The 24,199-nt window shown below is 31.4% G+C and overlaps 2 protein-coding genes and 1 long non-coding RNA gene across 3 annotated transcripts; all 3 read left to right on the forward strand.

The window, feature by feature from the left end:
- Positions 1-489: 489 nt before the first annotated feature.
- Positions 490-1,824, forward strand: LOC107938567 (uncharacterized). Its single transcript, XM_016871770.2, has one exon. The coding sequence runs from the start codon at positions 814-816 to the stop codon at positions 1,615-1,617; it is 804 nt and encodes a 267-aa protein (XP_016727259.1). The 5' UTR covers positions 490-813; the 3' UTR covers positions 1,618-1,824.
- Positions 1,825-3,767: 1,943 nt separating this feature from the next.
- Positions 3,768-11,939, forward strand: LOC107919445 (phosphatidylinositol 4-phosphate 5-kinase 10). The gene is made up of 10 exons (XM_016848908.2): positions 3,768-3,853; positions 3,983-4,139; positions 4,237-4,402; positions 5,115-5,225; positions 5,710-5,897; positions 6,355-6,446; positions 6,569-6,676; positions 9,812-9,926; positions 10,555-10,854; positions 11,640-11,939. The coding sequence occupies exons 1-9, from the start codon at positions 3,805-3,807 to the stop codon at positions 10,841-10,843; spliced, it is 1,275 nt and encodes a 424-aa protein (XP_016704397.2). The 5' UTR covers positions 3,768-3,804; the 3' UTR covers positions 10,844-10,854; positions 11,640-11,939.
- A 2,256-nt stretch (positions 11,940-14,195) lies between these two features.
- On the forward strand, positions 14,196-15,449 carry LOC121210899 (uncharacterized). Its single transcript, XR_005906177.1, has 3 exons — positions 14,196-14,433; positions 14,678-14,730; positions 15,156-15,449. It is a non-coding gene; the product is annotated as an uncharacterized lncRNA (long non-coding RNA).
- Positions 15,450-24,199: the final 8,750 nt, after the last annotated feature.

The following is a 24,199-nucleotide window of genomic DNA, read 5'->3' on the forward strand; positions in this document are numbered from 1 at the left end:
AAATAGAAAAGATCATACAACAGTGATTTTAACAAGGGAAGTGGCCTTGATCCCCTTAATGCAATATTCTAGCTTCGTCTCTAGTTTTAATAACTCAATGACTTAAAGGAAAATTTTCAAATAATTCAGTGAATTTTTGAAACTTTTTAAAGTTGAGTGGTCAAAACATAAACTTATGAATAATTTAGTGATTGTAGATGCAATTTACATAACTAATAAAATTATTTTTTTAACATTAATCTTATTATAAGTTCTTATTATATATGCATAGAACCACCCATAGCCCATCTCTAACCCTTAAATAGGTACTGCGTGCTGAAACTCACTCGAACCCACAATCTCTTGTACTGATAATAATACCAAGGCCAATCAAAATAAGACTCAATCAATAACTAATCAAAGTATTTTATTTAAATTTGAGCGGCTCGAAATTGAAAAATTAAACCGAACCAAAACAAAATGAGTCCATCCTGGGCATAAACACCTATGACCTATATTACAAATAGGTCCAAAGAGTTTATAGATCAAATACTCATTGCCGGCCCAGCCCTAAAATTTTCTCTTTTGAAAATAACCAACTTTCCCTCCTTCAACCTTTCTTTTCTTCCCATTACCTGAGCTCTCTCTGTCCCTATTTCTTTCTATTTGTTGTGGTGGGTGTTCTTTTTTTTTTCCAGCCGGCATTACCCTTTCCTTCGGTGTCACTTTCTCGGGAAAATCCCATACTCTTTTTTTCCTTTTCTTGATGAAACCCTAAAATTCTCGAGAAAAATCGAAAAGAAGAAGAAAGATTGGCACAACAAGGACCGGGTAATGGAGAAAGATCATCATCATCATTATGTGCTGGAAATAACCTTAATCTCCGCACAAGGACTTAAAGAACCATCTGGTCAACTCCGCCGTATGCAAACTTACGCCCTTGCATGGATCGATCCTTCTCTTAAACTCCGTACTTGTATTGATCGTTCCGGCGGTGGAAACCCTACTTGGAACGACAAGTTTCTTTTCAAAGTCTCTTCTGATTTCCTTTCTAAAGAAACTTCCGGTGTTTCCGTTGAGATCTATTCCGTTGGCGTCCTTCGTGATTCCCTACTAGGAACCGTTCGTTTACTCGTCGGTAACTCGATCCGGTCTGGTTTTACGATCCACCCTCCTTCTTTCACCGCGGTTCAAGTTCGTCGACCTTCCGGTAGGTTTCACGGCGTTATTAACATTGGGGTTACGGTTCTTGACATGGCCGATGTACCCTCGATGTCTGGTTTATCCGCCGTCGGTTTCCGTGACCTGATTGGAGAAAGCATTCATTCGAAGAAAAACAGGGGATTGAAGAAATCGAAATCTACTACACTACCTTTACCCGGTGAGAATTTGTCCGATGATCAATCAGACGATTGTCATTCCTCGACGACATCGTCATCTTCGCCGGCGTCTACGGCTCTAAGGGAATGGAATGGGATAATTAGGGAAATTGAGAAAAGAAAGAATCATATAAGGTCTTCAACATCGGAAGATGGAAGCTTGCTTTGTGGATTGGGGTTATCGTCTATGAAGGTTGGTTGCCTTAGCCCCTTCATTGTTGGTGCTGCAAGTTTTAATGAAGGGAAAAATCCACCATGAATGGGGGCAATCAAGATTCAATTCACTATAGTTTTAATGAGATGATTGATCATTGTTTTGTGTATTAAATAGAGTTTGAAATTTCCTTTGTAAAACCCTTCGGTTTCTAAAGATTTTCGTTATGAGATGATGAATCCTTTTGATTTAGCAAAAACAAAATGTTTTCTTCTTCTTTTTTTTTGATAAATACTTCTATTAGTTGGTCTACTTTGCTTAATTGTGAATTTAATATATTTTTGAGTAAGTCGTGAATTTAATATTTCAATTATTTTCGAATTTACCTTTACATAAATTGTATATATTTTTAAATTTTTTTTAATTTTCGAATCTTTTCTAAGCTATGTTGTTTGACTAAAAAAAGAATTGATATTTTAAATCTTTTTAGATGGCAACTACGATTAGTAGTGATGAGATTAGATAATGTAGCGTGAGACAAAAAATAAAATAAAATTAAACGCACCACATTAGAGGTAAATGCACATCTAAAGGTACGTCTCTGTTAAATTAGTAGCTATTAAATCAATGTACTTTAATAGTTGTTGAATCAATGTACTTTGAGTAAGTTGTGAATTTAGTATTTCTATAATTTTCAAATTAATTAATTTTAGTTTGTATACTTTAGTAGCTATTAAATCAATGTACTCCGTGTAACTTATGAATTTAATATTCAAATTGATCAATTTTAATTTGTATACTTTAATAGATGTTAAATCAGAGTACTCTCATAAGTTGTGAATTAAGTATTTTAGTAATTTTCGAATTGATCAATTTTAGTGTATTCAGTGTAATTTATGAATATCGTATTGTTGTATTTTTCAAATTGATCAATATTAGTTTGTATACTTTAGTAGTTGTTAAATAAGTGTACTTTGTGTAAGTTGTGAATTTAGTATTACTATAACTTTTGAATTTATCAATTTTAGTTTGTATGCTTTAGTAGCTATTAATCATTCTGGTTAAATTTTGTTATTAACCTTTCACTGTATAATTCATGTATTTCAATTGAATCATTCTTAGTTCCTATATATTTTTCAAATTCCAAAATTTCAGTCTTAACAAGCAACAACTGTTAAATTCATCAACTTTTTTTGTGAGAAATATGAGGAAATATAACAAGCTGATATGACATTACATATGTGATAATATAATTGTCACATAAAATTTTGAAAATAACATGACTTGACTTAATGAATTCAACAACTATCAATTTTTATATTTTATTTCTATCTTCTTTATTAATTTCTCATCTATAACGACAATCGTAAATTATGAAGTACACTTTTTATTAAACTAGTTCTCTGTAGTAATCTAAATCTCAAATATTATTAACAACCACCACTTTACAAGATTCAAAATTTTGATTAATAAATGAGACTATTATAAAAAGGGGTTGATTGTATATTAATTATTATTTTTAAAAAAATATTTTTATTAAAATTACATTATTATCAATTATGCTTATTTATATTTAGGCAGGATTTGATATTTAAAATATTAAAATATTTTTTTAATACCTGGTAACATAACAAATTTATTGAGAAAAAAATAAATTATACAAAAAATAATTTTTCATGAAACAACTTTGAATATCAGAAATCTGCAAACCAAAATCTAAACAAATTTCTTCACCAATCTTCCACGTTGACCATCAAAATCGATTTAGATTTAAGATATGTTCTTCTACTCATTAATAAGTACTGATCTACCATATTGATTGTTAAATCATTGCTTAGAGCTTGTTCTTCGGGCTTTAAGAAAAAAAAAACTTAACAAATCAACGGCTTAAAGAAAAAATTTTGAATAATTCAATGACTTAAATGAAAACTTTTGAATAATTAAGTGATCATTTTATAACTTTTTAAAGTTGAGCGGCCAAAATATAAACTATGTTTTACCCTATTATTAATGTACCAAATAATTATTTTTTTTATTTCTGTATTATATGAATTAAAAACTAATTGTTAAGGACCGAAAGTTAAATTGTTAGTTGTTGCAGCCTCTTTTCCTCTCCACCGCCCAATCTTTTTTTACAACCAAAATAATTAAAAGCAAATAAAATAGAAATTAATAAAAAAATCTTTGGATTTATTCAATCAAAAGGGGTTTGATTTGAAAAAAAAAACTATAATTTAGTTTTTACTCAACAGATTATAGTTTTGGATAAATAAATAAAAATTCTAACATTGCATGTTAGATTTCATCATCTTGCAAGAAATTGAGATTCTCTCTTACAAAGGTATAATCAAATTCATGTTCTTAAAAAAAATTGATTTTTATTTTTATTTTATTTTTCATATAGAAAGATTACAAAAAGTGTACCAATTTGAAAAGTTATTTGTTTTGTTTTTCATTTTATAATGAAAAGAATTGCAGAGTGAAATTGAGATTTACATGGCATTTTCCGACAAGGAGCTTATGACGACGGATTATATGATTCAATGTTCAAGACGTCATTGCAATAATCTCCCTCCCGGAATAGTTACTGGCTTTGAATGGAAAGATTATTGTCCTAAATCTTTCAGGTTTTGCAATTTTTTAAATTGTTTTGATTTTATTGTATTTAATAGATTGTGCCAATATACCGAGACGTGAGTTATTGTTATTTCATTGTTTTTCTAGACTTATTCAAGAGCTTGAAAACATCGATAACGATGACTACATGATGCTAGTTTGTAGTGATGAAACTATTAAGCAAGTGACGTCTACAATGAGACCTGGAAACATGTTCCTTTTCTCTAACGACTCTCGATTTGCCATTAAAACACTAAGGAAATCTGAACTTAAGGTAATGAAAACAAGTCTTTCTCTCATATAATGTTAAGGAAATGTCATCGTCTAGACCCTTCGAACTCCTCAACAACTTCGAGATTGGCTTTATAACATATAGCCCAAGTGGTAGCAATCTCATCCATATGTGTGCCTTATATGCTATAGGGTGTAGGTTTGAGGCTAACCATGCATAACATGCATGGTTTAGCTTCTTAGGCATCCGACGTAACACTCCCACTTGGTGAACCTGTCGTTAGGTCACTTTTTCAAGTGCGTGGGCTTTCAATAGAGTCGAGAGACAAAACCCCCCACCAAGAACAATATTGGATTTGTCGAAGAATTCAATAGTTCCAACTAGATGACACTTCGTAGACTTCTCCCAAACGCTTGTTGATGATTTTTCAACTTTGTCGAGAGAAATCTATAAAGTGTTAAGACAAAAGTCCATCGAGATAATACTAAACTTGTTTAGAGATCTGTTGGCTTTGAACATATAACACTTCACAATTTCCTCTCAAATGAATCAAAAATCCCTCGACAAATTGATAAATAAATTATCATATATTTTGCAAATCATCCCAAACTGTGAAGTAGTTATTTAGTTGGATTCAAATGATTAAGATTTAGTTGGATTCTAATATAATTTTATTGTTTGGAGATTACTCGAAAATAAGTTTATTAATGAAGTAGATATTTAGGAATTCTTAGTGAGTATTATCCCAATGCAGGTTCTCTTGGAAATGCTTCCAAGCTACTATAGCCATATCAAAAGGTTTCGAAGCACAATATTGAACAAGTTATATGGAGCTCATGTGGTGAAACCAGCCGGAGGTACTAAGGTATTTATCTCATATAAAGCTTTGCTCTCTAAACCTTTATAATATATTTTATTGGTTAAAATGTGCCTATAGTCCTAATAATTTTAGAAATTAAGAATTTAGTCCTATACTTATATTTTCAAGAATTTAGTCCTTCTATTTTTTAGATTTCAAATTCAGGTCCAAATATTAACACTGTTAATTTTTTTGGGTTAAATTTATTACTGTGACATTTTGAAATTAAAAAAACACTTACTTGGTAGCCATGTAATTAAAAAAATGTTGTAATTAACTTGAATTTAACAAAGAAAAAAATTAGCAGTTTGACTTGAATTCTAAAGTTTAAAAATAAAGAGACTAAATTCCTAGCAATATAAGTATAGGGAATAAATTCCTAATTTTAAAAAAAATACAGGGACTATAGGCATATTTTAAACTATCTGATTTGATATGGAAGTTTTGTTACTCAACTTCTTTTGTTATATTGTCTGAATTCTCTAAATAGGTTTATTTTGTGGTTGTGGCAAACATATTCAAGTCAGATTTGTTGATGCATCGATGTTATGACCTCAAAGGTTCATTACAAGGTCGAAAAGTCGAAAAAATGCGATACCGAGAGAAAACTCTACATAAGGAGTCTGATCTTGATTTCTTATTTTACCTTGAACCTTTGGTTCGACAAAGGCTTTTGAAGTAAGTCAATAAAAGTATCATGGAGGCCCCTATTCTAGGAGTCAGATTGCATTTTGCCTTCTCTACTAAAAAAATGAGAAAATTAGTCATTTTACATTATATTAAAAAACAAATTTGTCATTTTTGTTAAAACTTCCATCCCTTTATACTCGTAAAAACTAGCGTGGCTGACAAAATAATCAGATAATGTGACATGTGACGTGTTGCATGCTGACGTACCTGGACTAGCTTTTAATAGTGAAAATGGATAAAATTTTTAATAGAAAGACTAGTTTTCTTTTTTATCTAATATACAATGACTAATTTACCCATTTTAAGTAAAAAGGCTAAAATACAATCTGACTTCTATTACAAGAGCCTCCATGGTACTTTTACTAAGTCAGTTGCTATAAATCTATAAATTTTTTCTCTTTTGTTTTCTTTTCTTGATTAACAATCAGAATTTTGTTTTTGATAGACAAATCAAATATGATTGTGCTTTCCTAGAGGCTGCAGGCATCATGAACTACAGCCTCATGCTTGGCTTGCATGTAAAAGGATCACATCAAGGTGAATTTTCACTACTTTAGCTATATGTGTTATGAAAATGCAACAATGGTGACATTATTTGAAACAAGTCAAATCTTAAAAATAAAACAAATTGTAACATATATTCCTTTGTTGTCTTTTAGCGGATTGTGTTAACAGCAAATGTTCTAACAATGGCATGAGAATTTTCAATGTTGCATTGCATCAAAGTGATGTAGCCTCACAAAGATCCTCTGACTCTTCATATAAAGGTGATGTATAGAAAAATACAAACAATGTATCAAGCTTTACTTATAGTCTCTCCTTTCACGCTCATTTCTTGCTCATATTAATACATAAATAAAATAAAAGGGTTAAATCAGCGTTTGGTGTCTTAACTTAGCAACTTTTCTCACATTAAGACCTGAACTTTTTTTTTGTCCAAGTTAGGTTATGAACTTGGCAATTGTTCCCACATTGGGCATTGACTAAGCAATTATTCTAAATCGGTCCCTAAACTTGACAATTGTTATTATATTAAAGCCTGAACTTAGCAAATATTCCCATATTGGGACTTGACCTTTAAGGTTTTCAAGGGCTAATTTAGACAAAAAAAAGTTTAAGCCCCAATGTAGGAACAATTGTCAAGTTTAAGGCCTAACTTAGACCAAAAGAAAGTATCAATTTCTAAGTTCAACGCCAAAAAAGGTTTAAGACCCAATGTGAAAAAAGTTGTCAAATTCAAGTCCCCAAAAGTGGCTGGTTAAATAAAACTATTAAGTTCAAGAAGGAAAAATACTTGCTATGTGATAAGTTATGTTATTTGGATTCTTCATTCACGATACTAATATAAAGTATATGATCTTCAAATATGTGAAAAAAAGAGACATAATTACATAAAATACCCTCAATGTTTATGGGTTTTTGGGCTTGAGTCCTTAACTTTTTTTTATTGACACCTTTAATGATATGTTTTTTTCAAAAATCAGTCCAATTTTAATGGTAAATGTGAGTTGACCATCAATCAAACGACAGGTCAATGAAATAGCCTATATGGTATGCCATATAAGTACAATGTCATAAATGACATCATCAAAACAAAATTCTTTTTTTTCCATCATTTTTCTTCTCTCTCTTCCCCTCTAACTATTGTTACAATAAAAAAATAAAAATAAAAAACCTACCACCATTTTGCATTGAATCAATGGATTGAATTTTGTTTGCATTGAATCAAAATCAAAACTCCAAACAAAGAAAAAAACACACACATAAAAAAAACAAAACATATCATCATCTTATTCACCTTCATTTTGCCTGTAATAATGATTCTTGGTTGCCTCACACCCACATGCCCCTTTCAATATCCACTCCCCCCTCACTCTTTATCTCTCAATATCTTACCTATAAAACCCCATTTCCTTCCCCACTTCTCTCTCTCACCTATAGTAATCTTCTTCAACACCACCAAATCTCACCATTAAAACCAAAACTCAACATCTTCTTTTTCTTTCTATATTTTCTCTTGTTTCTTGTCCTTATTTTTAAGTTCTTGTCTCTAGTTTTTTATTATTGTTTAGCAATGACGGTTTCAGGGTTTGAAGGTTTTAAGAAGCAGTTGGAACTTCATTTCTTTGGTGTTGATCCATTGAGTAATATAAACAACAATATGGGTCTTCGTTTACTTGATTTCGAATAAATTGAACAAGACTTTCATGTAGTCCAATGCCCCATCGTTTATGCCATCGGTAACCATTTTTTTATGCTTACTTCTTGTCAGAATCGAGTTTGTTCATATTTCGACTAAGATTATAATCAAAGCCTATGAGACAACTCAGTTACTCAAATCGATTCATCCATTGACTCACTTTTCCAGCAAGCTTAATCTTAAATTATGTGGGTGTCGATACACTAAGGGAAGTTTCATTTCCCTAAATCTTAGTCTTTCCCTCATACGAATTTCAAAGAAGAAGTGATTTACATTGAAGAAAATCTCCCAAAAAATCATGTTTATAGAAAAGTCGTCATTATGCCGTCGAAAAATCCTTGTTATTCGTGGCATGTTTTTGCCCCCGGTGATTAAAACCATCGTAAGAAATTGAATTCCAATGTTACGTTTGAAATTTGTATAGCGGAGCTTGACCGTCATCTGGCACGTAAGTTTTACAAAAAAGACTGGGATTGCAAAATAGGGGATTCAGCCGGGAAAGAGATGATGGTATTGATGGGGTTTGATGATATAAACCCTATGGCTTTTATTTGTGATTTTATTCTAACAACAGCTAGAGGGGGAGAGAGAAAGAGAGAAGAAGAAAGAAGATTGAAAAAAATGAAAAAAAATTGTTTTGATGATGTCATCTATGACATCGTGCTTATGTGGCATGCCACATAGGCTATTTCATTAACTTGTCGTTTGACTGGTGGTCAATTGACATTTACCATTAGAATTGGGTTAATTTTTGAAAAAATCATAACATTGAGGGTGTCAATAAAAAAATATTAAGGGCTCAAACCCAAAAACCTATAAATGTTGAGGGTATTTTATGCAATTATGCAAAAAAAAATTTAGTATTAGCATGTTTGACGTATGCCTATATTTAGCATTTACCTTGGCTATGAATTCCAAAGATATAAGTAGTCACTGGCATCAACCTTGCTTGGATTAGGTCTAGTAGTTGATTTTAAGGTTAATTCGAGTATTAAAACTTTTAAATCTTTTTGAGTTTGGATAATTTCAATTTTGGGTTAGTTTTAGATTTGAATCATTCTGGGTTGATATTATTTTTAGCTACTTCTTTAGGTTTGAATTGTTAGTTTTTATGGTCAAATCAGATTGGATTCGATTTGGATTTATTCCAACCTGTTTGAATTTTCTCTTTCAATGTAAGAATTTATAGGTATAATTGTAGCTTAAAAGGCAAAGTAAATAGGAAAAAAGGAAAAATTACCATGGAAGCTTTTATAATAAGAGTTGGATTGCATTTTGCCCTCTCTATTTCAAAAATGGGCAAATAAGTCCTTGTACATTAGATCAAAGAGTAAATTGGTCCCCCTTTTTTTATCCATTTTTGTTGTTAAAAATTAGGCTTTATACGTCAGCAATGAGGACACATGTCGTTTTCTGATTATTTGGTCAACCACACCAATTTTTAACAGTACATATGGATGAAAGTTTTAACAAAAAACGACCAATTTTCTCTTTGATCTAATGTATAAGGACTATTTACCCATTTTTTGAATAGAGAGGGTAAAATGCAATTTGACTTTTAGTATAGGGGCCTCCATGATACTTTTACCGAAAAAAGATAACCTGAAAAATTTAGGATTTGTAAGAAATTAAGTGCTTAATTGTTCTAATAATGTCATCAATCATTTAATGAAACATATTCTACTTCATCATTGCATTGTAGATTCAACAAGCAAATACAGTACAACCAACATCATGGACATTATCTCTAATACCTCTTTCTCTGAGAATGAAGCATCAGAAGTGAGTTTTGGTGATCAATGGCTACAAAACAATAGGTAAATTTTGCTTGTTAAATACATTGGAGGTGAAATGTAAAAACTTTTTGGGTAAACCACACTAGTAGTCACCTAAATATTAGTAAATTTCTTTTTTGGTCACCCAACTCTGAAAAGCTACAAAATGGTCACCTAATTATTAGTAAATTTCTTTTTTTTGGTTACCCAACCATGAAAAGTTACAAAATGGTCACTAAACTATTCAATTTTGTCTTCTTCTTTTTTTTTTGTCACCAAGTTACACAATGTGTAAATGTTGATGATCAATTTTTTAGAATTCAAACTAATTGACATAGTTTATAAATGTTAAGGCTTAAAATTGCTACTACACCAATTCTAAAAGTTGTCACCGTTAGCTAGCTAGTGACCAAAAAAGACAAAATTGAATAATTGGGTGACGATTTTGTAACTTTTCATAGTTAAGTTACCAAAAAAGAAATTTACTAATAGTTAGATGACCATTTTGTAACTTTTCATAGTTAGATGACCAGATAAAAAATTTACTAATAGTTTAGGTGACTACTAGTGTAGTTTACCCAAAATTTTTTGGGGTCAAAATTGACTTATAAATTTTAAGGATTAAAATGCAATTTAGCATTGTATTAGCTTACAAATTTTGTTTCCATAGTTGCAAGTTTGGTGAAGAACTAGATGCACGTGGTGTTCGCATATCAAAGAATGGAACAGGAACATTATCATGTCAAAATTTTACAGTGATAGAGTGCTATGATGTTCTTTTGTGTTTTGGGATAGTGGATTTTTTCCAAAATTACAATGTCATCAAGCGAATTGAGCATGCCTACAAGTCATTGCAATTTGATCGAAAGATGATTGCAGCTGTAAATCCCAAAATATATTCTTCTCGTTTTCAAGAGTTTATTAGTGACATATTTAAAGCAGATGAACCTCTCAATTGACCTCACAAATGGTAAGGTTTTTTCTTTTTGGGGTTAACTACACCATATATCCTCAAACTATATCTCAAATTCTAAATTGGTCTTTGAATTTTTCTAATTTAATCTCCAAAGTATCAATATCATTTTAATTAGGGCCTTTTGTTAGTTTGAGCATCAGTCGAGGCATTAAATGTTAGTTTGAATCTGGCATTGAACATATTTAAAACATATAGATCAAAATTTAAATACATGTATATGAATTTAACATTTTTTTTAGAAATAGCCATATTAAATTATAATGTTACATTAGATATAAGTTGTTTATGTGGTTAGTACAAACGTATTTGAAATTTGATCAATATGCTTTGGCTTTGCTCCACATTAGATTTCAGCTAGATTTTGATACCTAAGCTAATGGCTAGGTAAGTAGGACTTGATTGAAATGATACTGATATGTTAAAGACTTAATTAGAATTATTTAAAATTTGAGGACCATTTTAGAATCTAAGCCATAGGGTGAGAATGTATGGTGAAATTAACTTTCTTATAATATGTTGATCACAACAAATTGCCTTTTTAAAGGTTTATTTGTTTACCAACATGGGCTAATTCAGTTGGTTTGGTATTCATTAGCACAATGGAAAGCACTAGGGTTAGAATCTCATCAGTATCTCATTTGATAAGTTACTTGTAAGTACCACTTACACCCCTTTATGAGGTTGGCAACATGCCTAACCCTAGATTAAAATAACTTTCCTCACTTGAAATTCTCATAATTAAAAAGAAAGTATCCAATAAATTTTTTTCACTTTTGTAGGTTGCTTGGATCCCCAGTGACATAACAATGTGTAAAGAACAAATAAATAGTGATTTATGGGAGACATCAATGACTAACCATATACACAACTCTTTTCAATGACTTGAAAAGTTATCCCTTAGTTATTATAAAATAGAGAAAATTTTCCATTTTATGTAGCATTAAGTGATCATTTCTATTATTTAAGAATTAGGTTATGATTTATCAAGATTTTGTTATTTTGCAATGTAATGTGTTCTAAAACATTTCAATTTGTTGGTGTAAATTGATTTGTACGTATTTAAATGTTATATGTAAACAATGGCAAATATTTGTACTTAGCTTTTTCATAGAGTTAAAACCTCTTATTTTCTTTGGATGAAGTGGTTGTGTTTTAGGTATTCAATATTAACAAAGCTAATTGTGTTGTTAAAGTAGTACATTGCAAATTTTTCGAAGAAGATAACCCTAATTCTTGAAATGTTAAAAGAGAATTTCAATCACTTTGTTAAGTAGTTGGCATTGAGAAGGATGTAGATGACCACTAACCCTAAAAATGACTTAATGAAAAAATATAAACCTGTCTAGGGATCAAGTTATTAGTCTAAATCTGAAGGCCTACTTGATACTACGGAGGATTTGAATAAAAATATTAAACCTAAAAAATGGACTTGGGTAAAAAAAACAAAGCATGTTTAAGATATGGGGCAAGTTTGAGCTCCAATATTTAAGAATGGCCCAACCTAACTCGTTTTCGATTTTATAAGATGCTTTTATAAATATTGTGTAAGATTTGTTGATTTTGCCTTCTAAATATATGTTCAATTGCAACTGAACTTGCAAATTAACAAAGTCAAAAAATAAGATGGATACAAAAGTATGGTTACGTGATTCAAAAACTTCCTACATTTATGAGATCTTGTTTAGAGAGTAGTCCACTATAAATCTACCTATACAAGACGTGATTTAAGTTCAACTCACTCACTAAATTTTGACATCACTTTACGAATAAACTAAATCACTCTTTTTACTAAAACTTTCCCCTTGAAAGCTTACTTACAAAATGAACAATGAGAACAATTTGTTTACAATAATTTGCACTAAAAATGAGTTCCTCACACAAGATAAATGCTTTCAAGCTCGTACTTAAAAAATTATAACAAGCCTTATTTTAAATAGACATATATTGACTTGCAAAACTACAATCAACGCTGAGTCTCTATCCCATTGGTTTATCTTGATAAAATTTTCAATATGAAATAGAATCAACAAAGATCTTCTCGAGATAATCTTCATAAATCATATCTCTTCAAATAAGGAAATTTTGATCACATTGAAAGTCTTTATAAAATCCTTGCTTGACTTAATTTTAGTCACAATTTAACTTAATAAAGTGTTACTAAAACCCCTTCAAATATGTACATTGAATAGGTCCAAAGTTTTTGATCAAAATATGCAAACCAAATATGGCGGGGTACATTATGTTCTTGATGTAAATTAAGTTGTAACTGGAGTTGCATCTGAACTATGTAATTGACATTAACATTGTGTAATGCATATCATATTAAAATTAAATATACAATAACCTGAATAGTATTGAATTAGTAGTTCACAAATATAAATGAACTTTAACAAAATTTGAAACACATATTTCATACCGTATCAAACTTAAACAATTATATTTAATATCAATACCATTCATAAACTTGATTAGACTTGATCTATGCACAATTTTTTTGGAATGGCCCAAAGATAAGCTAGGTTCCTTTTCAATAGTTTTTTTTGGCATTCTTGTCATGTACAATTTATTTGATTTTTTTCGAAAGAACAATTATTTTATTATTGGAATATTATTATTATCTTTAGTATTCAACCTCAATATATTGCTTGAAATATATGGTGCGATAAAAGGAAAAATAAAATGTACTTTTCGATATTTTATTGTTATATTTAGGGACGAGTAAAAAAAATTGAAAATATAAAAATCGATTTGAACCTAGATGTCTGGATAATTTATGGAATATATTCATTTAATTTTTGATTAATTTTATTTTTTATATGTAGAATAAATATTTTATATTTAAAATAGTGAAAATAAATTTAAAAAATTATTATATATTTTTAAAAAAAATACTATATAAAAATTATTGATCATTTACTTGAGAAATTGTTTTTTTAGAAATATTTATTAAAAAACTTTGAAACATTATTAAATATTATCCAAAGCACATAAAACAAAACTAATTTTGTTAAAATAAATCCAAAAATAAAAAAATAATATAGAAAATTGAAAATTGGACCAAATTATAATAGATAATTCGAAAACTCTAAAATACTCAATTGAACTAAATCAATCTCACTATTAGTCACATGAAGTTTCGACTAAATTCGAAGATAAGTTGGTTGAACCTTTAAACAAGAGACAAAGTTCTTTCAGTCTTTTATCATTTATAAAACTCGAATTTAATACCTTATTTAAAATATATCTTTTTTTTAGCAAAGTAGCTGGATTTTTATTATTAAATAAGGGAACAAGTTTCTAAACAATAAGAAAAAATCGGAAAAGTACATCAAAAATTGAAATGTTCCCCAATCCTAATTAAAAGAAACCCAACCAAAATAAATGAGCTCAAAACTCCTTTAGAAACATAAAAAAAAAATAAAAGAAAAAAAAAGGAGCTCATCTGTATTGTCATCCTCCCTTAAGATTGAGTAAATTTTAGGGACCATCTTCAAGCAACCAGCGAAATCACAGTCTAATCTGGCAGATCTGTCCACCACCGGTCTCTCTCCACCGTCTTAGCAATAAACATAGGTACTTCTTTTAACAAATAAGTCATTTCTCCTCTCCTTATTCCTTCTGTAGCTAAGAGATGTGCTACTTCGTTCCCATATCTCGATGCATGTCTGAAAATACATCTTCGATAATTCTCACTAAGTGATCTCGAATCCATAGTATATGCACTAATTTCATATCCATCTTGCCTATCTGCATGAAGCATTTTCACCATTGTAAGCGCATTAACTTTAATCTCCATATTTTGAAAACCCAAATCAAGGCCGATCTGAACCTCCTGGAAGCATGCAAAAGCCTCCGCAGCAAAAGCCAAAGGTATGTGATTATCTATTATCATACTGGATCCTAACACCAAATCGATCGAGTTTCTAACCACAATCCTGGTACATGACCTCTTTGTATGGTTTTAAAAAGCAACATCATAATTAATCTTTATAAAAGGGATCTCCACGACTTTCGTTGTTCAGTTTCCACCTTCTTAACAGGTAATTTATGGTTGGTTACATCTAATTCTCGAATATATGAAATGATTAAATTGGTTGTGTTCTAAACTGTCTGTCTGTTCTCTTCATGAACTACTTTACTCCTTGTTATCCATATTGCCCAAATTGCACAAGCCATAATCCTACAATGGTCATTTGAATGATTCGAAAAAATATATGCCAACCACTCCTAATATTCTGAGTTTAAGACTTCATAAGGCCATTGAATATTTAACTCATGCCATATATCCTTTGCAGTGGAGCAATCTCGAAAAATATGTTCTAAGTTTCAACTCTATTGGAGCATTTGGGACAAGTTACTGAACCAACCGTCTTCTGTAATGTAAATTGTTAAAAGTAGGATGGAAAACTTGTCAATTTGTGATCTTCACCTTAGCTGGTAGATCGAGTTGCCATAACTTGTAAAAGAATTTTCTATCTGCTTCTCACTATATACTTGCCCGAAGCTTCACCTCGCCATACAAGTTTATCATCATTTAGAACTCAAGCAAGGGGAATGCATAGGATTCTTTCTGCTTCACCATCACTAAAGGTACTTGACTGCTATCATGCATGTGCGTTAAAACAAATAAATTTATAAAAACTATTTTTGAAAAACAGTTTTAACTGCAAACGTATAGTGTCAGTTGTAATATTTATAATTCTGATGGAACATATAGTATTCCAAGGGGTCGAACTCAAGGGAGGAGGCGATTGAGCAACTCCTAGCTAAGAGCAGACAAAGAAGGAGTTTAAAAAATTAATCGCTAAAAGCTATATTACGAAAAATTGTAAAATAAAGAGTGATTAAACTAATTATCTATTAGCTACCTAAAGAATTAAATCGTAAAGGATGCAAAGTTATGAAATTCAAAAATAACTAAAAAACGGTGGTTGGTTGAATTTGATGTGGTTCACTAATCATTCAATTAAGACTCTAAATTGCTTAAACTCCTAAAGTGGTTCCATTTTACCTCTTGCTGTCAACTTTACCAAGTTAGGCAAATTAGTCCGATTTATCTTTCGATCTCGCTAGCTAACCCGGGACTAAAGAATTGGTGCTCAACAAGATTATCTCTCGATCTCACTTGCCTGAATATTCCTTTAGGGTCATCAATCCTAAGTTTTTATGTTCATTCAATTTGGTCAATTTTTTGCAATTTAGTCCTTTAACCAAAAATTAGCTTATTCGTATCTCCATCAACCAACCCCTTTGGAAGTTTAGTTACTCATTTTAAAAGCTAAACTAACAAAGATAAAAATAACAACCATGGAAGCCATTGAAGAAAATTTTAAGAAAAATAATAAAGTTGGGATTTTTAATGAGGAAAACTTAAAAGAAAAGAAAAGATGAACATCTAACAGTAAAGTAAGAAGCAAGGAACATGAAAGGTAAAGGCTTTAACAATTGAAACTAAAGGAAACTGAAAATGTATTAAACAAAGATGAAAATGTCAATATAAGTAAAAAATGGTCTAAAAGTGCAATTTAACCCTAGTTACAGTAATAACTAACTTTACTAACAATAAGAACACCAAGAACGACATCAAATTGCAAGAGAAATAAACACTATATGAAGGAAGAAGATGATAAGAAGAAACCCTAGAAAATGGGAAAGAAAACTTAAGAGAAAACTAAAGGAAAACTAAGCAAAAAGATTAAACTAGTGTAGCATTCTCTCTTCTCAGGCAATTGTGATTGATTTTGCAACATATTTTAATCCCTTTTTTTGACCAAAATATCCTTGAATGGGCCTCCCTTGATTGGTGCTTTGATTGGACAAACATTACCCCTAGCGTCATTTTTTGTCCCCTCACGACAGTGATATTGTGATACATAGGGTTGGATATCGCAATATCGTCGTCAATCTTGAAATAAGGTATTTCCTTGTCACATGGATATCACGATACCCAAGGAGGATATCACGATACCATTGTAGCCTGCCTTAGTCCTGGGATTGATAGGGTATCGCGATTCTACTATTTCGATGTCGTAATACTCCTTCTTTGGTAATGTTTTGTACGAATTCGAGCCTCCGACAAGTACCTACAACACTAAATCGAAGGTTAGGGTCCCTAATGACAAAATTGGCCAATTTAGATCTCAAAAATGAGAAAAATGGGGTATTTACACTTATTCAAATGAAAACCTAAAAAATATGGAAAATTCTTGCCATTACTCAAAAACAAGCTACTTAAGTATAACGAGAAAGCCTAATTTGACTTATCAAATTATAACAGATTAATGCTATTAATCAAATTCTCTTTACAAAGTCTTGTGTTTGGATAAATCAGGTCCGTGACCATATATATATTTGAGTTGCTAACATTGCTCTGGATCATATAGTCTGTGGAACTTGGAATCCAAGCATCAGCCCAAACTGAGATTTTGGTCCTTGTTCCCACCCGCTAGCACATACCTGTTTGGAGGAGCCCTCTTACGACCCAAATGCTTTTCCAGGTTTATGATGGGTGAGTTCCTAACCTGACATTTAAAAATTTTGATTCCAAATAATATTTAGCTTTCAACGTGCGTGTCAATAAAGAATTTGGTTGACAAATCAGTCGCCACCCCTGTTTGGCAAGTAGTGCCAAATTATTTTTTTTAAACACCGAAAACCATACCACCGTTCTCTTTAAGGCATAATCTAATCCACCCACACCAATGAATTCCACACTTTCCATGATGTTTCTGCCACCAAAACTTGCTAATAATATATTCCATATCCAAACAAAGAGAATTAGGCAACATAAAACATGACATCCAATAATTCGGGATATTCTGTAAAATAGCTTTGATAAAAACTTCCTTGCCTCCTTGGGAGAGTTCTTTAATACACCAACTATTTATTTGACTGTTTGTAACAGCTAGATTTTAGGCCTAGTCGAAACAGCGGTTTCGGGACCACAAATCCGATAAGGAAAAATTTATTTTTATTATATATTTAGGGTCTACGGTTTCATGAAATGATTTTGTGAAAATTTCGTTAAAAAATTTCGACGTTTGGGCACTCAATTTAGTTAAAAGGTCTAAATTGTAAAAAGTGCAAAAGTTGAGTTCTACATGTTAGAGGTTCTTAAATGGAATTAGACTATTGTTTAATTTTTTGGGACAAAAATGGTTATGAAATAGGTGAAATAAAATATTTTTAAGTTAGGGGCATTTTGGTAATTTAGTAATTAAAATGAATTAAAAACAAAATTAAAAGCCAATTTTTGTCCATCTTCAACTCCATGGCCGAATTTCACAAGGGGAAACCATGGCTAGGGCTTTTCAAGCTTTCAAGCTCGATTGTAAGTCTGTTCTAGCCCCGTTTTTAATGATTTTTACATTTTTGAGATCCTCGTAACTCGGTTTAGCTATTTCTACCATTATTTTGAGCTAGGGTTGTTGTTTAAAAATTTATCCATAGATGAAATACATGTTTTTTGATGTTTTATGGAAGAATATGAAAGTTTGGAGTGTGATAAACAACTTTTACTAAGTGATTTTTGATGAAATTTCATAAAAGGAACTATTTGTAAAAGTTGTAAAATATGTGTAGAAAATGTGATTTAGTGAAAATGTGGCTACTATAAGAGGTAATATGAATCGGCTAGGCTTGGGTATTGAGAAAAATGGATACATTTTATTTTATGAGCCTAGGGGTAAATTTGTAAATATGTGAAACTTTAGGGGCAAAAATGTAATTTTTCCATAATATGATTTTTGGACTGATTTGAATAGTATAATAATTTAATAAGTTGAATTTGATATTATAGATCAAGAAAAACAAAGTTCAGACTTAGAACGGGGGAAAAACGAGTATTGGACGATTTGGTCTTTTTCGCCATTTTAGGTCGAGGTAAGTTCGTATGTTAATAAATGTTATTGATTTGTGTTAATTATGCAATATTATTATATATTTGATTCAATTTTAAGAATTAAAGTAAACGTTCGAATTGAGTAAAAAAGTAGTATCGATCACGATCGTTGCGTAGTGTAATATGAATTGACGGTAAAAGACCGTGGTTAGACCATAGCAATGGGCTAAGTGAAATAAGACCATGACATCTAAGTGAAATAAGTCCATGGCAATGTGCTAAGTAAAATAAGACCGTGGCAATGTGCTAAGTGAAATAAGACCATGGCATCTAAGTGAAATAAGTCCATGGCAATGTGCTAAGTGAAATAAGTCCACGGCATCTAAGTGAAATAAGTCCATGGCATGGTGCTAAGTGAGAAATTTCTTAGTTGAACCTTAGGAATAACATAACTTTGGACACAAGTGTGGTACTATGTGAAGGCTACTTTGTGAATAAAATTGCTTTGGACACAAGTGTGGTACTATGTGAAGCCACTTTGTGAATAAAATAGCTTTGGCTACAAGGATGGTACTATGTGAAGGCCACCGTGTATCTATTATTATTCCGATGTGTTCAACGGGAAATGACTAGGTGTAATTGAATATGACTATGTGATGAATAAGTGCAGGTACATGTGTGTAAACTTATGAGCAATGTGCTCGATATGTGATCGAACTTTGGTAAGATTGATATGGAATAAATGTTATAATGAAAGTTACTACAAAGAAAACATGAAAGAGTGAAATTTAGTAATAAAACAGTTTTGGACAACAGCAGTTATATGAATTTCAAAAATCACCAAAAATGGTGAAAATAGAATTATAGGTTGAATAAGATATAAAACTAAAGCTTATTGAGTATATTTTCACATAAAAGAAATAGTGTAAGCAAAATAATTTCATATTACGAGATATTTGAATTTTTGTAAGACAAGGTTAGAATAATTTCGAAATCCCCTATTTTGACTTTGGAAAATCATTAAAAATTGTATAAAAATAATTATTGGTTATATTTTATATTTTTAAAATTACTATTGAGTTTATTTTCAATAGAAACAAACAAGAATATCATCTAAATCCCATACAATGAGATAATTAATTTTTAGTGAAAAAGGGTTGAAACTGTCAAACAGCAAAACAGGGGAGACTTTAAAGAATAAACTGTACTTATTGGCTAGACCAAAAATTCTGAAAATTTTATGGTAAGAATATATGTGAGTCTAGTTTCAGGAAAAATTAGCGGATCTTAATTTGAAGTTCTGTAGCTCAAGATATAAATAATTTAGTGACTGTGACTCGAGTAGATAGCTTGAGGTGAACAAGAGTAAATAGTGGAACTATGTGCAATTATGATTGTATTATCTTGAGAACATATTGTGAGTATTGGTAAAAGTATGTTAATAAATTTCTTATTATTTACATACCAACTTACTAAACTATATAGCTTAATCCGTTTATTTTCTGTGTTTATAATGTCCTCAGGTTAGCTCGGGTTGGAAGTTGCCAGAGAACCTATCACACTATCAAACTAACAAAATTGATGATTCTTATACTTAAAGTCATGGCATGTATAGGCGACTTCGTTATTTTTGTATGTGTCATAATTGTTTTGGCCGAAAATGTTGGCCTATGCTATTTGAAAGTTCATTGTTGTGTAAGGCCATTTGATGTTGGTATATTGGCTATATTATAAGTCCATGATAATGCATTTCAAGGATGTGTATGCATACATATGTGGATGAATGAGTGGTGATATCTATGTGTGACGTAAATTTGTATGCAACAACAAGTCAGATTAGTGTACGGGCTAGGGACATGGCCATGCGAGCCACACGGCTATGTCCTAATATCACACGAGAGTGTGCCCCTATTTTCCATGAAATTTTTCAAAGTTTTCTAAAGTTTTCAGTTTGGTCACGAACCATTTCCAAAGCATAATTTGGGCTTTGTAGGCCCATATTAGGGACTTTAAGATGAAATGTGAAATGTTTTAAATTTGAACGCAAATTCATGACCCGGTTTTATATGATTGCATATGTCTATGTATGGTAATGCCTTATATCCTATTCTGGTGTCAAACACGGGTAAGGGGTGTTACACTGCTCACCCAATCTTTCAGCAATTAGAACGCCATTCTTTTTTTTTGGTCCACCATATTTAGGTGCCCAATATATTTTTCCAGATCCTAAGAGAATCAAACATTAAGGATTTAGAAGACTAGTTGTTGTGTCTGATCTATTACATTAGAGATATAATAAAGCAATGAATTATCAAAATTAATACATTGGCTAGAACAAACATCATATTCCCTAAGGGTATTTTTCAAAGTATTAGCCCCCCTCTAAGTAGCTTCACCAAACATGACAAAACGATCTGCAAATAATAAAAGAGAAATCGATGGTCCTCTACAACATACCTTGGCTCCAAGCAATAAACCTACCCATCTTGCTAACCTCATAAGGGATGATAGTCCTTCACTAGAAATAAAAAATAGACAAAGCCTTAAAGGATCTCCCTTACGTAGGCCTTCGGTAGCTTTATTAACCTCTCCCACTTCATCGTTAAGGACTATAGAGAACGATATAGTACTGATATAGTGCATAATAAAGTCCAACCATGAGCTGGCAAAACCCATTTTTAGCATCATACTCCGTAAAAAAGACCATTCAACCCTGTCATAGGCTTTACTCATATCAAGTTTTAGCATGAAAAAAACCTTTCTGTCCATTCCTTCTTTGCTAAAAAACATGTAATACTTCATATGCAAGTAGGAAATTATTAGTGATTAATCTTCCAGGTACAAAGGTACTTTGTAACAGCCCGTTTTTAAGTCAAATCAGAACAGTGGTATCAGAACCACCGATCTGAGGTCAAAATGTTTATTTTATTATTTTATTAAAGTTTACAGCATGATATAATTATTATGTGAAAGTTTCGTAAAGAAATTTTACTGTTTGAATGGTTAATCTGAGAAAAATGACTAAATCACGTAAAGCGTAAAACTTGAGTTCTAATAATTAAAAGTATTAAATTACTATGAAATTAAATTGTGGGAGTCCTTATGTTGAGATTAAACCATGATTAAGTTTAGTGGACATTTATGTCCATGGCTTATGTGTTATATTAAGATTTTATTAAAGGTTAGTATGGTAATTACATAATAATTTAAGTTAATAATAATAATAATAAAACAAAATGGAACCATTAGTGAATATTATCATATTCAACCATCCATAGGAAAGAAGAAAAGCTATTTATTTAGGGTTCAATCGGCCATTACTTCTTTAGTTGATTAAGGTACGGTTCTAGCTCGATTTTTAATAATTTTTACGTTTTTGAGATAGTTACTTCGTATTCTAGCTAGCCCGTACCTTAGATTTTGAAATTGTTAAAGATTTATTATGTTGTCATTCTTGAATGTTTGAGTAATTTGACAATTGATGATGGATTTTAAATAATTGTTGATAGTTAAACTAGTTTTGTAAAGTGAGTTTTGACAAAAATGTCAAAAAGGGATTAAATTGTGAAAATGTAAAATTAGGTGGGTAAAAGTGTGAATAAAATGAAAATATAGGCTGTTAGTAACATGTGGTAAATTCGGTTAAGCATGGATAGTACTAAATTGCATGAATTTACAATTTTATGTGATAAGGGCTAAATTGTAAAAATATAAAAGTTTAGGGGTAAATGTGTAAAATAGCCCTAATATAGATCAAGATAAGCCGAGATCAGATTTAGATCGGGGAAAAGGAAAAGTGGATGAATAGTTGATAATTTCCATCCTAGCAATTCGAGGTAAGTTCGAATAATTAGAATCGAACTTTTAAATACTTGAAATAATTGTAATGAATATGTATAATTTAGTAGTTGATATATTTGGAATGTGAATGCCTTATCAATATAGTTTAATTGTTACCAAGCTTCGTTTGAACCGTAAGAATTCGTAGGATACGAGTGACATTTCACCAGTGTTACCGTTTTGGTTGAAATCCTACATGTATTGCAGACTCACCTCAGCTCGTATGAGCTTACCGATATATCAGCTCGTAAGAGCATACTGTTCTCAGCTTATACAAGCTTATTGTTTCAGCTCGTTAGAGCTTACCATTTTAGCTCAGGAGGAATTTATTGTTCATAACTCGAAAAAGCTGAAAATGATAAGGAATTGATGGATTTCTGATTTATATGTACTGTGTTTCACCCGAGTATCCCTCGAGATTCTAATAGGTTCAACGGGCATAAATTTTGTGATATGGTAAAGTATTGTTCATACGAACAAATTTCTATTATATGATTAAAAGTAAAATGTTACAAATGATGTTCATGATATATGTGAGTTTGATATGATACAATGTATTGAGTATTTACATTGAGAATATGGATGATTTCATATATTTAGATGGCTTACTTGTGATGAATGTTTGTGTTTAGGTATTTGGTAATTGAATTGAATACACTTTAATAATTGTCTTGATTATGTATAAATGGTAAGTTTAGTTCTGAATTATATGGGCTTACTAAGCTATAAAGCTTACTCTTTTTCTTTTTCCATGTTTTATAGAGGTTCGATAGCTCGCTTGTTTCGGATAAGTCGGAGTTATACATCACACTATCCAATTGCTGATTGGTACTTTTGAACTTGTAGTTATATGTAAATATGACATGTATAGGCTAGTTATAATGGTGAAAATTATGGTCGCTTGAGATTGTGATTTTGGTACATTTTGTGTTATAAGTTTAAGCCATGTGATTTGGCTAAACTTGTTATTATGTTTGGTATGTTTTGGCAATTAGTTGATGGAATGGAAATATGCAAATGTATTTTGTTATATGGTAGGCTTATGAACGGGAAATGTATGATATTAGCTAAGTATTTGAATACTATGAGGAAATGATATCATATGTATATGAAATGTTATGGAAATGCTGCCAATTGGGTTGTAAAAATGTTACCATTTATGCTTGTGTATACATGTGAAAATAGGGTGGCATAATGGCTTTGCAAATAGCCTATTTTTGTCCATACAGGCAGAGACACGGGTCTGTGTCTTAGCCATGTGTGATACACGGTCATGTTACACGGTCGTGTGTCCGCTGATGATGATATTAAATGAAGTCAGTATACTCCACACGGTCACACACACCGGCGTGTGGCTGGCCATGTGGTACAAGTCAGTATACCCTTAATTTGGCACACGGCCTAGCGCACGGGCGTGTGACTTTGCCGTATTGCATAAGTCAGTATACCCTACAGGTTTGGCACAGCCTGGCACATGGGCGTGTGTGGCCACTTCGAATGGCACACGAGTTAGACACACGGGCGTGTGGTTGACCGTGTGACCCAAGTCAATATACTCTCTAATTTTTCACACAGCCTGGCACACGGGTGTGTCTTCGACCGTGTGATGCAAGTCAGTATGTATGCACTGTTTCCACGCGGCCTAAGACACGGGCATGT

The sequence above is a fragment of the Gossypium hirsutum genome, chromosome A12 (assembly GCF_007990345.1).
Source record: "Gossypium hirsutum isolate 1008001.06 chromosome A12, Gossypium_hirsutum_v2.1, whole genome shotgun sequence".
NCBI classification, from domain to species: Eukaryota; Viridiplantae; Streptophyta; class Magnoliopsida; order Malvales; family Malvaceae; genus Gossypium; species Gossypium hirsutum.